At 44.4% G+C, this 17709-nt stretch overlaps 1 protein-coding gene across 2 annotated transcripts in view; it reads right to left on the reverse strand.

Annotated features, from left to right (window-relative positions):
• Window positions 1-17709, reverse strand: part of ACAN (aggrecan) — a 70945-nt gene that overhangs the window by 42034 nt on the left and 11202 nt on the right. For both annotated transcript variants that reach the window (XM_061595463.1, XM_061595462.1), the window contains exons 3-8: window positions 11719-11796; window positions 9657-10040; window positions 7469-7643; window positions 3909-4036; window positions 2749-3042; window positions 898-1386 (exon numbers count right to left, since the gene is read on the reverse strand). In XM_061595463.1, the coding sequence (XP_061451447.1) occupies window positions 898-1386; window positions 2749-3042; window positions 3909-4036; window positions 7469-7643; window positions 9657-10040; window positions 11719-11796 (1548 nt within the window). The remainder of the gene's footprint in view (window positions 1-897; window positions 1387-2748; window positions 3043-3908; window positions 4037-7468; window positions 7644-9656; window positions 10041-11718; window positions 11797-17709) is intronic.

The raw sequence follows: 17709 nt of genomic DNA on the forward strand, positions 1-17709 counted from the left end.
CCCTATGTTAGGGGAAAGTATGCATAAAAACTTTATTTATTTATTTAAAAATGTATATCCCGCCCTTCCTCCCAAAATAACCCCAGGATAGCAAACAACAGTGTGGTGTAGTGGTTAGAGTGTCTGACTGGAACCTGGGAGACCAGGGTTCAAAATCCCCACTTGGCCATGAAGCTCACTGGGTGACCTTGGGCCAGGTAGACCTTAGCCTACCACGCAAGACTTGCTGTGAGGATAAAAAAACCTTGCTTGTATCCCACACTGTGCTCTTTGGAGGAAAGGTGGGATATAAATGTTGCAATAAATATATTAATAAAGTGATAAAACACCAAAACAATTCCAACAGAGATGCAAACTAGGATAAAGGTATCTACTTAAAAGCTTGTTAAAAGTGGAAGGCCTTTAGCAGGTGCCAAAAAGACAACAGAGATGGTGCCTGTTTAATATTTAAGGGGAGGGAATTCCAAGGGTTGGTGCCACAACACTAGAGGCCCAATTCCTTTGTTGTCTGGAATGGACCTGCGGATGAAATGGTATCTGCAGGAGGCCCTCACCGGTAGAGTGCAGTGATCAACTGGGTGTATAAGGGGCAAGACAATCTTTCAAGTGCATATGTTAGTGAAAAAATACATACAAAAATGCATTATATTTGATGAAATTGCACACAAAAATGTGTTTATTTGGAAAAATCCACACTGACAAATTTTCATGAGAACTTTTGTTTGCTAACTGATGCTTAAATGTGGACAACTGAACTTAAGACTGGAAAAACAAGAAACTGAAATGGTCAGATTTGTCCATCCCTTGATGTAATTAACTGTAGATCTCACTGGGTTACCAGAGCAGGTTAATTTTGTTAGTTGGCGTTTGTATGTAATGCTAATCAATGCCACATACCTGTGGGAGAAATGGGCTGCCTGGGAACAAGACCAATACCAGGAACAGCTGTCCCTGGCACAATTTGATCTTCCACTGTGAACGACAAGGCAGATTCTAGTTCTGGTGTTATGGCAGCGGTAGACCACAAGCTGTCTTCCACAGAGCTCACCTCTGGGGTATCGGTAGTGACAAGAGTGTCTGGGATTGAGATGGTGGCATTTTCTAGATCCTCCCAGATCTCCACATCTGTCCTGTTCTCTGCCTCATCAAAGAAGTGAGTAACAAAGTGATCTGGAGTTGCTGTGAAGCCCTCTGCCCCCTCTGAGGTGGTAAAGTCTATTGGCTCCAAGGTGGCGATGCTGCCTCGGGCCTCCTCCCCGGTGGCATTAAGTGCAAATTCTAGCTCGATGTCTGTCTCTGTGAATGTCTGGATGGTGAAGCTGCTGCCCAGTTCATCGATTATCTCACCAGTGAAGTTCTCATGGATGATTGTGTCAAAATCACTACCTAGAGCAAGACAAAATAAAAGTATTGGACTGGAGGAGACAAGTAAATAATGGAGAAATGTAGCACTCCGGGCAATGCTCTAACTAAGCATTGCCAGGCAGCTATTTTCGTTTCCTACATTGCCCTGGAATGATGCCATGGCAGGGGTACTTGATGGCAGAGCTTGGAAAAGTTACTTTTTTGAACTACAACTCCCATCAGCCCCAGCCAGCATCATGCTGGCTGGGGCTGATGGGAGTTGTAGTTCAAAAAAGTAACTTTTCTAAACTCTGCTTGATGGGAAATGTAAATTGTGGCTAGACCCAGCTTGAAGCATTTATTAAAAAAATACAAGGGCATCAGCACATGGAAAGCACCATCAGTGGGCCCTTGCAAGGATGCTGGGCCTCTGGCAGTTGCCCAAGAATGCCAGGTGCTGACTCTGGCCCTGACATAGGAACACAGGAAGCTGCCTTATTCTGAGTCAGAGTCTTGCCCCATCTAGCTCAATATTGTCTAGCTGAAAGACTGGCAGCAGCTCTCCAGGGTTTCAGGCAGGGACTCTTTCCCACCAGGGAGATGCCAGAGATTGAACCTGTAAGGCACATACTCTACCACAACTATGGCCCTTCCCCTACAGTTTTTTCACCAGTTTTTTTTTTACATCTGCAAACTTTGGAGTTCCCCCTAAGCCTGCTGATGCCTCCCTCTTAACAGCTGGGGGTGCCATTTGTAGTTACATAAGCAACAGCACTCAAAGCCTGAGCATTGTAATGGCATCAGCCCCATATTTGTTTAAAATATGCTTATAATTGCTGTAATTGCTTACATAGTTTGCTTAGTTTGTAGCTTGCTCATATCATAGTATGCATTAGTTACAAAATGTTCTTTAAAAGGGTTTCCTTGACCCCCCCCTCCTGTGTAAAGCAGTGAGTTCTCTACGGTAGTTCCGCGGCAGAGTACAGAAAGATAACATGTCTGGGAAGACAGCCGAATGCTCAGAGAGAATCATAAACATCTGATAACTTTTGATATCATAATAGGCAGCTGCCAGAACACCATTTAAGGCATTTTGTTTATTGGAAGGTCTGAGAGAAACATTACCACCAGCGACACCAAGGGAGGACATCTGGTTAAGTTGACTGGTTAAGCCCAGAGCTTGGAAAAGTTACTTTTTTGAACTACAACTCCCATCAGCCCAATCCAGTGGGCTGCCTCAGCCCTCCTCTGCCTCCTAGTAAGCCACAGTGACAGCTTTGATGGGAGGCTAGATAAGCGGCACCCCCCCGCCCCACTGATTGCTACTGGAGATGGGACCTTTTCTCAGCTTCTGAGCTATAGAAGCTATCAAAATATACAGAAATTGCTGTGAACAGTACTTACCAGCATAGCAGATAGCATCATAGCGGGAATGGGGGTGAGGATACCCTGTCTGGTTGACATGGAGGTACACTGTGCGCACGCCCACCAGGTTGCCACCACAGGTGGGACTTGCCTTGTTGATAGGGTACCGAACGCTGCGATCTGCCAACCAGCCAGCGCTACACACATCCATCCCATCTTTCCAGGCCAGGTAAAGCTCTCCTGTTGTTGCCAGACGAGCGCCAAGGCGGTGGCATTTCTCTGCAGCTTCTGGGAAGGTGAACTTCTCTGGGGAGGTGGCATAGAAGACTTTACCTGCAATCATACAGCAATGAAGCCAAGGCTTAGGTTCAGGATTGCATCTTTTCCCTTTGCACAGTGACTTTAGCAGCCCTATCCATCCAGCACCTTTTCTTATAGTTCACAAGGGCAAGGGATCAAACGGAACAGAGGATGACATTAAGAAACAAGGATACACAAAACGGCGAGTATATCATAGATGGAAAAAGCCCAATAGCCTGTAAATCCTAGATGACTGCCACAGAGATTTAGTTAGTTAGTGTTGCCATGAAATTGCCATATATTTTGCTAAGGAATTTGTCTAAAGCAAAATTCATAACAAATTTGAGAGGCCCAAACCAAAAAGGCCTGAACTCCCTGCCCATCAGCTGGGAACTGGCTAGTGAAGCCAAATGGAGCAGGACTGAACTCCCTGCCCATCAGTGGATGTGCAGGGAATTCAATTCTGCTTTCTGCAAAGTCTGGGTGTGGGTCTTCCCCCCATCCGGAAGCTGGCTGATGTACCCAAACAAAGCAGAATTGAACTCCCTGAATGCCAGGAGCATTTGGGCATGTCAGGCAATTCCCAGTGAGAACTTGCTGGTGAGTTCAAACCAAGCAGGACTGAACTCCCCATGCATCAGCTGGGAATGAAATCCTGTTTTCTGCAGCCATGTCTCTACCTGCCCCACACCTGAGGCAGGTTGGTATGTGTGGGGGGAAACAGCCTCATGGGCTAGAGGTTCCCCACCCATGGTGAAGATGATATGGGCAATATCTTTTATTGAAAAGGATAAACAGATTGATTGTAAATGGTTCTACTTCAGACCACAAGTTGCCATGACTACCCTGTGGTGGAAAAGTGGAGGGCAGGCATGTTGAATAAATAAAGAAATAATTACCTTCCATTTCCTCTGCATAACAATACACATCGTACGTCTCGTCCGTATCGCGAACTCCGTATGTCCTCACTCCAGGAAATTCATCCTTGTCGCCATAACAACCTTCTCGAGGATGGTGCATTGGGTACCTGATTCAATGAGAGATTCAGTGAGGAGTGGGGGTAGGGGGAATATAGTATCTATAGTATCTGCTGTCTGGTGCTGGGGTGGAGGTAGTACACTGAAGCACAAAAAGTACCAAAGCAGAATTTGGACCCACACCTAAGAACATAAGAACCCTGCTAGATCAGACCAAAGGCCCATCTAGTCCAGCATTCTGTTCTCACAGTGGCCAGCCAGATGCCGATGGGAAGCCCGCAAGCAGGACTTCAGTGCAATAGCCTTCTCCCTACTTGTGGTTCCCAGCAACTGGTGTTGAAAGACATATGGCTTCTGATGGTGGAGGCAGAATATAGTCATTGTTGCTGGTAGCCACTGATGCCTTATCCTCCATGAATTTGTCTAATCCCCATTTAGAGCCTTTCAAGTTGGTGGCCATCACTACTTCCTGTTGGAGCATATTCCATAGTTTAACTATATGTCGTGTGAAGAAGTAGCTTCTTTCGCCTGTCCTGAATGTTCCAACATTCAGCTTTATTAGATAGCCCTGGGATCTAATATTATGAGAGAGGGAGAAAAACTTGTCTCTATTTATTAGTTGCTCCCCCTTTCAACAAGACTCAAAGCAACTTACAAACTATCCACTTTCCCCACACCATGCATAATCTTATACACCTCTATCATATCTCCCCTTACTCTTCTGTTTTCTAAACTAAAAAGTTCCAAATGTAACCATTCCTCAGGGGGGAGTTTGCTCCAGCCCCTTGATCATTTTGGGTGCCCTTTTCTGAATCTTTTCCAGCTCAAAAATTTTATTTTTGAGGAGAGGTGACCAGAACTGTACACGGTATTCCAAGTATCATCACCCAATAATGGCATTATGATACTGGCAGTTTTATTTTCAGTTCATTTCTTAATGATCCCTAGCATGGTGTTTGCCTTTTTCACAGCTGCTGCACACTGGGCCAACATCTCCATTGAGGTGTCCACTATGATCCCGAGGTCTCATTCTTAGTCAGTCACCACCAGTTCAGAACCCTTTAGTGTATATGTGAAATTAAGAATTTTTTTGCTCCAGTGTGTATACTTGCTTACATTGAATTGCATTTGCCATTTTACTGCCCATTCACCCAGTTTTGAGAGATCCTGTTGGAACTCCTCGCAATCCCCTTCTGTTTTAACCCTCCTGAGCTATTTGGTATCATCAGGAAATTATGTTGTAAATGGCTTCAGGATGTCTCATGGGAAGTGAAGCAGAAACCAGTAATGATTTGAAACAAATGCTGATGAAAGTTAAAGAGGAAAGCACAGAAGCAGGACTACAGCTGAAAGTGAAAAAGACTACAGTAACGACAACAGAAGATTTATGTAACTTTAAAGCTGATAATGAGGACATTGAACTTGTCAAGGATCATCAATACTTTGGCACAGCCATTAACCAAAATGGAGACAATAGTCAAGAAATCAGAAGAAAGCTAGAACTTCGGAGGGTAGCTGAGAGAGAACTAGAAAAGGTCCGAAAATGCAAAGATATATCACTGAACACCAAAGTCAGGATCATTCAGACCATGGCATTCCCAATCTCTATGTATGAATGTGAAAGTTGGACAGTGAAAAAAGCAGACAAGAGAAAAATAAACTCATTTGAAATGTGATGTTGGAGGAGAACTTTGCAGATACCATGGACTGCGAAAAAGACAAATAATTGGGTGTTAGAACTAATTAAACCAGAACTATCACTAGAAGCTGAAATGATGAAACTGAGGTTATCATACTTTGGATACATCATGAGAAGACATGATTCACTAGAAAAGACAATAATGCTGGGAAAAACAGAAGGGAATCATAGAATAGTAGAGTTGGAAGGGGCCTATAAGGCTATCAAGAAACCCCCACTCAATGCAGGAAACCAAATCAAAGCATTCCTGACAGATGGCTGTCCAGCTGCCTCTTGAATGCCTCCAGTGTCGGAGAGCCCACTACCTCTCTAGGTAATTGGTTCCATTGCCATACCACTCTAACAGTTAGGAAGTTTTTCCTGATGTTCAGTCAAAATGTGGCTTCCTGCAACTTGAGCCCATTATTCCGTGTCCTGCAGTCTCGGACAATCGAGAAGAGATCCCGGCCTTCCTCTGTGTGACAACCTTTCATGTACTTGAAGAGTGCTATCATATTTCCTCTCAGTCTTCTCTTCTGCAGGCTACACATGCCCAATTCTTTCAGTCTCTCTTCAAAGGACTTAGTTTCCAGTTCCCTGATCATCCTTGTTGCCCTCCTCTGAACCTATTCCAGTTTGTCTGCATCCTTCTTGAAGTGCGGAGACCAGAACTGGACGCGGGAAGCCACAGACCTGAACTTACAAGATCTGAACAGGGTGGTTTGTAACAAATGCAATTGGAGGTCACTGATTCATAGGGTCACCATAAGTCCAAATCAACTTGAAGGCACGTCACACACACAATAATAATAATAATAGCAGTCACCTGACTGCCCACCCCTAACTCTAGATCATTTATAAACAACTTTAAAAGCACAGTTCCCAATACTGATCCTTGGGGGACTCCACTTTCTACATCCCTCCATTGGGAGATTTTATTCCATTTATTCCTACTCTCCACTTCCTGTTTCTTAACCAGTTGCTGATCCATAAGAGGACATCTCCTCTTATTCCAAGACAGCTAAGCTCACTCAGCTTTGCCTGTACAAAACATCAGTGGCAGCTGGTGGCTCAGTGTCAGTGAGGAAGTAGAATCTGCTCCACGTTTTAGCAGAGCACATTCAATAACTCCTTGTAAATTTGGACTAAAACCCAGAGTGGATTTCACTTCCCCACTGACATGGAGCCACCAACCACCATTGCAGAACAAGAAATACAGGAGGATACAAAAACTTGGGTTTTCATCAAGTAGGAAGGGGAGACCTAATCCTTGGGCCTTTGCAGACGTCTTTCTTATTGTGTATTAATGATGATTTGTGTTCATGATGATATCAAGGTCATTATACACGATCTTGCTTTCAATACTGTTTGTACCTGCAAAAGCTTTGAGGCAGACGCACTGCTTCATCTTCAATCAGTGCATGTCCCGTAACATCCTGCCAAAACCCTGTAACTTTTTATACTACAAATGTTGTGTTGTTGGCTTTTTTGTCCTACTTTTGTTACATTTATAGTGCTTAGAGTGCCTCTTCAGATGGCAAGAATGCAATGACATTGGGGAACCATTGCCGAACAGCTAATAAGAGTAGAATGATGTGTGGACAGTCCAGTACAAATCCACCTCAAATGCATTATTATTGTTTCTATTACAGAATACATCATCAAAAAGATGGCAGTCTGGAGGGGCCCTAGTCACATACATCTCTGAGCCGTTTTGGATTCGTTGTCTGTTAAACAACCTGAGTTTTCACCCATGGCTCATTTCACCCTGCATTTGCACATATAATTTCTTGCCAGGGCTTACCTGACAGTCTGATCAGCCAACCATCCAGCATCGCACTGGTCAAAGCCATCATCATAGGCAGCCTGGAGTTGCTCTGGGGTAGCAATAACAGCACTATTCTGGATGCATGCCTGCTTGGCCTTCGCAAAGTCCAAAGTGTACCGGGTGGAGATGGCTCTGTAATGGAACACCATGCCTGGAAAACACATTCACCAACACACACACACACACACACACATCAGTAAATAACCCAAACCAGCTGAGCTTAAATAAACATGAGACACCGCACACCAATTTAGAATTTTAGGACAGTGGAGTGATACTGCAGTAGTTCCGATTAAATTAATAAATAATAATAGGCAAGCATTCCCTGACCTTGGCCTTGTGATCTGATTGTTTTAACAGTTTTTAATTGATTTGCTTTATTGCATTTTTTTAAAAAAAATCACAGATGTTTTTAATGCTTGGATGGAATTGTTTCATTGTGCATTTTAATGATGAATGGGTTTTATCATTGGTTTTATACTTGTAACCCACTTAGAAGAAGCCATCTTGGCATATAAGCGGTAAATACTTTAACAAATAATCATCTAGCTCTGCTGGCATGCTTGCTTCTGCATCCCTGCAATGCCGTAATGTAGGACTCACCAACATTTTGGACCCATGGGCACTTCTGCAGACCGGAGAAACTGTCGTGGACACCACACATGGGTGCACACACTCCACACAACCAAGCACACACTGCAACTTATTCCCTTGGTTACAACAGAATGCTTATTTCAAGTCTAATTGCAGGAAGGCAAAGGGACCCTGAAATCACATGCGCATCCACAGGTTCCAACCCTTGCTGTAATCTAACCCAAACGGTCAAAACAGACATGATGTTAACTATGCAAGCGTGTTTGACGCGTCTGTTCCCTCCCCTTTAATAACAAACAACAGGTGAGCAGGATCAGGACCATGGCAGGCACAGAGGGGATTTATCCCTTCCTCCCTAAGTCATGCTCCTTCCACCATCTGTCCCCAAATGTGCTATTAGATCCAGGGACAGAAACTTCCATTGATGTCAATGGAAACTCCTCTCCTGGAGCCAAGAGCAGCTGATTTTTGGAAGGGCCACAGGACAGAGAGAAAGTATTAGCATTCCTTCCTTATGTACCTTGATCCTGCTAATCTCTCCTACAGCTCCTACTGTTAGCTTCTCTGAGAAGAGCCAGAGCTCAGTGGTAGAGCATCTGCCTTGCCTGCAGAAGGTCCCAGGTTCAATCCCCGGCATCTCCAGGTAGGACTGGGTGAGACCTCTGTCTGAAACCCTGGACACCAGCTACCAGGCAGTGTAGACAATACTGAGATAGATGGACCAATGGTTTGATTCAGTATAAGGCAGCTTCCTATATTCCTATGTTAAAGGGGGGAGGAAACCAGACCCATTAAACATTTAAACATTTAATGTCACAACTGCTTTCGCACTAAGCCTCCAGCACTCTAAGGAAACTGACTCTGTAAACCAGGAATGGAAAATCTGTGGTCCTCCATAAATTATTGGACTACAACTCCCATAATCTCTGGCCATTCACCATGTTGGCTGAGGCTGATGGGAGTTGCAGTCCAATAACACCTGGGGACTTCAGTTTCCTCATCCCTGCTATAAACATTGCCTGGAACTAACTGCTTAGGGAAAGGGGGGAGAATAAACATAATAAATACTAAAATAAACAAGGCCTTGCGGCCTCTGTGCTTCTTGTTGCCTATGCTACTGTGCCTTCATGATCTTCTTCACCTTTGTGCTTAGAGGTACAAAGCAGTCGTGGTCAACAGAATGAGGGAACTTGCCTAACCTCCCATCACCAGCATGGCTGTGGCTTACTGGATAGAAGAGGGGGACAGGCAAGGCTGTGATAAGGGCGGTGTGGTACAAACACATGGGTGGGAGTGCCAGATTGGCTTCATTGCTGTGTTTGTGCTGCCCTAACCTCTCTGCCACTTCATTGCCTCCTCTCCTGGTAAGCTGCAGTGATGCCGGTGACGGGAGGTCAGAGAAGTAGGCTTCTTCTTGAAGGAACTGCGGAATATGAACAATTATTGTTGTTGTTGTTGTTAACATCATCATCATCATCATCATCATCAACAACAACAACAACAACAACAATAATGCCCATCCGATGAACCCAACTTGACACTGGAGAACAAGAGGGAGTTTAAACCTTACCTTTTACCTTGACCTCTACTGTATCCTGGCTGTCTTCGATACCATGTATCACCTCACAGCGATAGATCCCGGTATCATTGGACCGAAGTGTCTTTATTTCCAGGGTGGCATCAGTGGGTATGCCGGGGTAATTGGGCAAAGAGACTACCTCCTGGTATGCAGTGCTGATTTTCACGTGCCCATCCATGGCCACTAACAAGACAACCTCTTTGCCTTCCGACAGTCTGCTCCATTTGATTCGTGGGGTCAGAGGGGCGGTGGACGGAGACGTGGTGACATGCTCCAATGTGTTCATGTAGTAACAGGGGATGGTCAGAGTGCTTCCCAGGGGAACATGCAGGGGGGAGTGTAAAGGTATGCTCACACTAAGCATGGCCCCATGATCTGTTGGTTCCAAAGAGTTAAGAAGCAGAGACAGAAAGAGAGCGATGGAAATCAGTAGCATGCATCAATTGCTGCCTGTGTAAGAGTCAACAGAGGCTTCCAAACCATGTACTACAGGAAAATTCTAGTTCAAGGGTTACCAGCATTTGCAGGCCAGTTGTCATGTTTGGAATGTGGAGAAAGTACTGTGGGTGCCAGTCTCAAAATGGCTGCTGTGTAGGGCACAGCATAACACAAAATGGCAGCCATGGAGGTGTGGCTATTGTAGGGGCATGGCATAAAATGGCTGCCACAACTAAAAGAGCAGAAAAAGAAACAAGTACAGAAAATGGTGTGTGCTTGCCCCCCCCCAATTGACGGGGGGAAAGGCACCTACAGCAGTATACCTCCTTATGCCAGTTCCTAAGAAGTGCAAGTGGGGAGACTGCTGTTGCACTCAGGTTCTGCTTGTGGGCTTCCCATTGGGACCTCTGGCTGGCCACTGTGAGAACAGGATGCTGGACTAGATGGGCCACTGGCCTGATCCAGCAGGGCTCTCCTTATGTTCTTATGAATCTGTTTTCAGCATATTCATATGTGGATGCTGGCAGTTCTGACCCAGATGAGCTTTGCTTGCAGCGGACCATCTTTTTAATCAAGCACCCACTTATATCTGAGCAGCTTGTGCACTGTCATTTTTTTTTAAAAAAAAGGCTAACATTATTTGCAAAATTATATGCAAAAATATGTCTATTACATGTATATTATATACAAAAGAGTCAAGCCCTGTGCTATACTATATTTCCGCAGCATAATTTTAGAAGTATATTAACATATGTATTTTTATACAGTTGTATGCATTGTTGCGTGTATCTGTAACATTCTGGTGTCTTTAGGAAACTGGAATGTATATATGTGCATGCTAAACATATAATATTAGAAGTATTATAATGCATATAATATGCAAGACTTGTTTGTATTTTTTTAGCGGAATCAGGTGAGTGGGAGAACTTGCTGCTTGCCAAGATTAAGGAGCAAGACTGGAAACAGAATAAAAAATCTGGGTGGATTAGCTTGACATTGAAATTTTCAGAAAATTCCATCTGTAGCTGCCATCTCAGCCAGTGTTGTTCAGCTTTGGGTCCTCAGATGTTGGTGGACTACAACTCCTATCATCACTGACCATTGGCTCAGTTCACTAGGGATGATGGGAGCTGTAGTCCAACAACATCTGGGGACCCAAGGTTGAAGAACACTGATCTAAAACACATGGATTGCATCAGGTTGGCAAAGGCTGCATTAGGCAGTACTACCTCTGACCACATAAAGCACACCATAACAAGTTAATAGTTTGAAATGCATTTCATTTAAGTAAATCTGGGTCACATCTACACCATACATTTCAAGCGTGAAATGTGGGCTTTCCCTAAAGATTCTTGGGAACTGTAGTTTACTTTTCACAAAGCTACATTTCCCAGCACTCTTAACAAACGACAGTCTCTAGGATTCTTTTGAGGAAGCTATGCGCTTTGAATGTGTGTCAAATGTGTTTCAAATGTGTGATGTGGATGTGACCTAAGTAAACCTTTAAAATTGCAGGTCTTGCCCACTAATCACAGGAAGAAGCCAGCATTCTCCTGCCTCTTTCCGTATGCACAAAGCTTCACATGTTTTAAGGATAGCTCTGGAGATTACATACCTAAAACTTCCACGGAGACTGCTGCAGCGATGACTCGTAAACACACAAGTGCTAGTAATAAAGTGGTCATGGTTTTTCCTGAAACACACACAAAGACAAAAGAGTTTTGTTAACAAATTGGACATCACCCGCTTTCATGAAGAAGACAACATGCAAGAGTGAAACAACCCTGAAACTGAACCTTTTCAGCTTTCCCAGCAATAAGAAACATTCCTGGATGAGGCTGATGAAGTCCCCCCCCCCCACGGACTCCTGCACCTGAGCAAAGTGTGGGACAAGCACAAATGCAGCAGAGGGCGCTCTTCCAAGAATGCCAGTGCAGTGATGGGGAAAAAGAATCTTAATTGGATGTTATTATTGGGTAGCATCCAGTGTTAATCCTTCTCAGAGCAGACCCACTGAAATTAACGGACATGGCCACCTTAGGTCCATTAGTTTCAATAGTATGATACAACCTATTGTTATTATTATTACACTTCCCTGAGTTCCCTGGAAAGAGGAATTGACTGTTAAACCTTTCTGGGAATTGCAGCTCTGTAAGGAGAATAGGGGGTCTCCTACCAATTCTCAGCACCCTTCACAAACTATACTTCCCAGAATTCTTTGGGGGCAGCTGTCACTCTTCAAAGTGGTATCATAGTGCTTTAAAGGTATAGAGTGGTAAGCAGCGGTAACGCAGCCGAAGCTCTGCTCATGGCCGGAGTTCGATTCCAATGGAAGGAGGAAGTCGAATCTCCGGTAAAAGGGGTCGAGGTCCACTCAGCCTTCCATCCATCTGTGGTCGGTAAAATGAGTACCCGGCATATGCTGGGGGATAAAGAAATGCCGGGGACGGAACTGGCAATCCCACCCCATATATACGGTCTGCTTAGTAAATGTCGCAAGACATCACCCTAAGAGTCTGAAATGACTCGCACTACAAGTGCGGGGACACCTTTACCTTTACAGCTGAGGCCTTAGGCACCCGACAAAAAGTAATTGCTGTTGGCTTTCTCTTTGCTGAATTGTCTTGGCATGCTGACTTGACATATGCTCTTTTCATTCTATGATTTTTGTAATTGCTCTTTTATGTTGGTGTTGTACACCATTCTGAGAATTTGTAACTGAAGGACAGTATGGAAATCTTGTAAGTAAATACACAAGGTCACATTAGACTTTAATTTATAAGCTGCCTTTCCTCAGAAGATACTGTGTTCGGCAGCTTGCTGTATGCAAAGTAAACACACCAAACTAAGAACAGCAATTCAAACTAACAACAGCAATTAAAAAAATCATCCATAATAATTTTGATAGCATCAGTAGATATAACAATGCATTTCATGACATAATACCCTCTCAGTTCAGTAATATTTCGGTAACCCTTGGAAAAAACTAACAACAACAATAGAACCAGAAGAACACTGCATAGATATTAAAATCATAGATATTAAAATTCAATGTAGTGCTAAGTTAAAGTAACTTAGAGGTATACTTGTTCCACTGGTGAAATGTTTTGCGCCAGTATTGTTGTGCTAGAGAATGCATAAGCAGGTTGGTGTTAACTTTGTTGCACAATCTGTTGTGCAACAAGTTTTTGCTAGTGCAACTGTTGCATGGGATCTCTTTGTTGTGCAATGTTAAAACTCAACTGTCCACTTGCTCAAGAGCCCTTGTGCTAGCAGACAGAGAACTCTGGATAAAGCCCTTAATGTAAAAAGAAGCACCACCAACAATCAAACCAGCAATGGGAGCTACTTCCAGAGAGAAAGCCATGTTAGCAGGGTCAACACCAGCTCTGAGGGAGCCCTCAATAAGATTTTCTTTTTTTGGTTATCTATCCTGATATCTTCCCCACATCACCTTGGCTTCCCCCATTCCACCCTGGTGTCCCTGTAAGCTTACCAGGCGGTGGCATGCAGGGTCCTTTTTTCTTTTCTTTTCTTTCTTTAAAAAAAAACTTTTTACTAAGTTGTGTTGCAGAGCAAAACACCAGGCAAGGCAGCAATCACCCACCAATTTCATTCTTCCAGAATGACTCTGGGCTATGCTACACAGGGGCCCAGAGGCATCCTGACAAAAAGAAAATGGCAGGCAACAGCAGTCTTGCCTGGTGCTTTATTTTGCATCAGGTGCCTACAGGTGCCACCCTACAAAAAAGTTGTTTTTAAAAATACAGGGCTGGGAGGGATGTTGGTGACTGGCAGCTGTCAAGCCATGCCAGGTGGTGACAGCAGGCCCACATGTTCATCTGCTGAAAAGCAAACATAACAAAGGGGCTTGTAGGACCTAACAGATGTATAATGGCATAAGCTTTCACAGACTGGAAGAAACTGGTCTGGGGCCTGCCTCACACCCACGTTGCACCCCTCTCCTCCCCCTCACCTGGGACAGTCTTAATACACCATGCGCTTCCCATACACATCAGGGGCATTCTCAGAGTAAATGTCAGTTGAACTAACTTCTGGATGCAAAGAAGATGCATCCGGACATGAAAGAAAAAATATCTTTTTGTGCTGGAATGAAACGTGTTCCAATTTTAATCTGTTGGGGATGGGGAAAGTACTATAAATAACCCATGGGCCATGTTTCAGAAGCATTGATTTGCTAGTGTGGTGGGGCACAAAGAAGCCCCTTTCTAGCATCGCCCACGGTAGAGAGTTTGATACACTAATGATGCCTTCAACATCCTGGAATGACTAGTACATGCAGTGGGTTAAGAACATTAGGAGAACCTTGCTGGATCAGGCCAATGACCAATCTGGTCCAGCATCCTGTTCCCACAGTGGCCAACCAGATGCCCGTGTGAAGCCGCAAGTAGGACCCGAGCACGATAGCAAGCCCCTCACTTTTGATTCCCAGTAACTTTTGAATGTTTTAACTGTAACTGTATATTAACATGTTTTTAGCTGTTTTTAGAATACTTTTCTTTTTCCTTCTAAATTGCTTTGTTGATAGTTTGCTGCCCTGGAGGAAGGGCAGGACTTACATTTAATAAGTATTAATCAGTATTAATAAGCATTTAATAAGCATTTAATAAGCATTTAATAAGTACATTTTTCTTTGTAAGCCGCCTTGAGGGCCTCTGGCCGAAAGGTGGGGTATAATGACAACAACAACAACAATAACAATAAATAAATAATAAAAATAAGTGCCATACTGTCTCCAGCAGTGGGGATTGGACATAGCCATTGTGATTTCGAAGCCACTGATGTTGTGTCAGTATTATAACATAGACTATAGATGGGGAAACATGTGGTCCTCTAGATGTGGTTAGGCTACAGCTCTCATCATCCCTGACTGCTTCTGGGGCTGATGGGAGTTGGAGTCCAGCAACACCTGGAAGATAACAGGTTCTCCATCCCTGAGATAGACCATGCTTAAAAGAAACTCAAAGCGAGGGTCCTTTCATCTTCTGCTTTGGTTGCTCCATGTTCTCTTCTCTTTCATTTTGTACAGGGCTACAGATGGCATTCAATGCTACTTCTAAGAGTATTGAAGTTAATAGGCATGACTAACTTTGGTTTGTTAACCTGAGTGGATCTGCTCTGAGTAGGACTTTTTAGGTTAGAGAAAAGGCGAGGTAGACGTGACATAATAGAAGTGTATAAAATTACGCATGGCGTGGAGAGAGAGAAGTTCTCCTCCCTCTCGCATAACACTTGAACTCGTGGACGTACAATGAAGCTTTTGAAAAAACCCTTCCTTTGGCACCAATTCCATGCCAGGAATGGAAGCTCCATTCCCAGGACAAAAACAGAAGCAGCTCGCTTGGTGTGGCACGACTGCTCCCTGAGCTTCCCATCAGGTGGCTTATTTTGTTTACGTTTTATTACATTTATATCCTGCTTTCCCCCCAAGGAGCTCAAGGTGGGGTACAAACATGCTCCTCTCCCTCCCAATGTTATCCTCACAACAACCCCGTGAGGTAGGCTAAGCTGGGAGACAATGGCTGGCCCAAGGTTACCAAGCAGGCTTCATGGCAGAGTGGGGATTTGAGCCCTGGTCTCCCAGGTCCTATTCTGACACTCTAAGCCAGCCTTTCCCAACCAGTGTGCCTCCAGATGTTGTTGGAGCACAATTCCCATCTTTCCTGACCATTGGCAATGCTGGCTGAGGCTGATGGGAGTTGTGGTCCAACAACATCTGGAGGCACACTGGTTGGGAAAGGCTGCTCTAAGCACTACACCACACTGGCTTTCACTGCTGCTTACCAGGAGGGAGAGGGGCAAAGCAGCAGGGAGGTGGATGAGGTGCAAATGCACTGGCGGAGCTGTTGCACAATGCTGACCTCCCTGACTCTTTGCCCCTCTCTCCTTGTAAGGAACAGTGACCCACTTGCCAGGAAGCTGGTATGGTAGTGGCTGTGCCCCTCTTGCAAACTGCTTCTGCTATAGGAAGCCCCAAATCAACACCTGTTGCTGTTAACAGTAAAGGTAGCCATGTTGGCCCATAAGAGTAATTTCAAAATCAGTAATAGGGCAATACCATGCACAGTATTTTATGATTATTCTGCATAGCACATTCCCTAAATGTTCCAAGCCTTGTCTCAGTCATCATAATAAGGATCCTGCTAGGTAGGTCACTGTTTTATTCCTATATTATGGACAGGAAACCAAGGTTAAGAGACAATGGTTTGCGTAAGGCTACCAGTGAACTGAGGGCTTTTTAAGGAGGAAGGGTGGCATATAAATAAATAAATGAATGAATAATAACAAAAACACTACTACTACTACTACTACTACTACTACTACTACTCAGTCAGAATAGCTATAGTTAGATTGGGTTCCTTTCCTCCAAAACCACAACCCAGGCTACCATTCTAACATATTTTCCTGGGAGTAAGTACAATCGAATGCAAAGTAAATGCATTCTTACTTTTGAGTAAATGTGCTCTTTAAGTTGGAAGGAATAGAGAGATTTTGGAAAACTAAAGGCCTCATTAAGGATTCTCAGTGGGTGCACCTCACATCTGCTCTAATGGGATCTAGTGGTGTCAGTAGTTTCATCTTCAAGCATCCACAGGACCCAGTATAAACTGATCTCCCATATCTTGCTCTAGGATCACCAATTGACAGAACGATGTATTATTCATTAAATTTATATCCCACCCTTCCTCCCAAAAAGGATAAGAGGGCTTCCAGACTCTGTGGCCCAAATGACATCCCTTGACTGGGGGCAGGTGAGGACTGGCTGAGGGCAGGCTGAGGTTGTCAGGGCAGTGGCCCATTAGCCCTAAAGGACCAGCCTCCATTGGACCAAACTAGCAATACCATCACCAGGGAAGCCACCCACTGGTGAAGGAAGGGGGTACATCTGAGGTCACTATACCAAAGGACCTATCACCTGGAGCTAGTCCTGAAAGCTAGACAGCTTGGGGGGGGTAATGATGATGTAACCCACCAAAAGGTCAGATTGGAACCCGCTGACCCACCAATTGAAGCCTTGGGGCTCAGCCCATCTCTGCAGTTCTCTGCAGTGTGGAATGCCAGAAGGTGGTTTCAACGAGAGCTGACCTGAAATTCTCAGAAGACCTGAGAAAATTTCTGAGATGTTCCTTTGCTCACTCCCTTCTAGAAAAACAAGGCCACTTTGCTGAATTTTCTCTGAGCAATATCCATTTTCTTGTGTGTGCGTGCCATTTTCTCCCCAAAATGAACATAAGAAGAGCCTGCTGGATCAGGCCAGAAGCTCATCTAGTCTAGCATCTTGTCCTCACAGTGGCTAACCGGATGCCCATGGGAAGCTCGCAAGCAAGACCTGAGTGCAAAGAGTGCTCTCCCCTCCTGTGGTCTCCAGCAACTTCTATTCGGAAGCATACCACCTCTGACTATGGAGGCAGACCATAGCTATCATGGCTGGTAGCTGTATCCTCCATGGATCTGTCTAATTGTCTTTTAAAGCCATCCAATGCCCTGGAAACATGCTAGGAGCAGACCACAGAAATGGCTTGCTGGATAGGGCAGAGCTGTATGCTAGCCCGCCGGCAGGTAGATCATTGTTACTTACTGGGAG

This window comes from Rhineura floridana, chromosome 14 (assembly GCF_030035675.1).
Source record: "Rhineura floridana isolate rRhiFlo1 chromosome 14, rRhiFlo1.hap2, whole genome shotgun sequence".
NCBI lineage: Eukaryota > Metazoa > Chordata > Lepidosauria > Squamata > Rhineuridae > Rhineura > Rhineura floridana.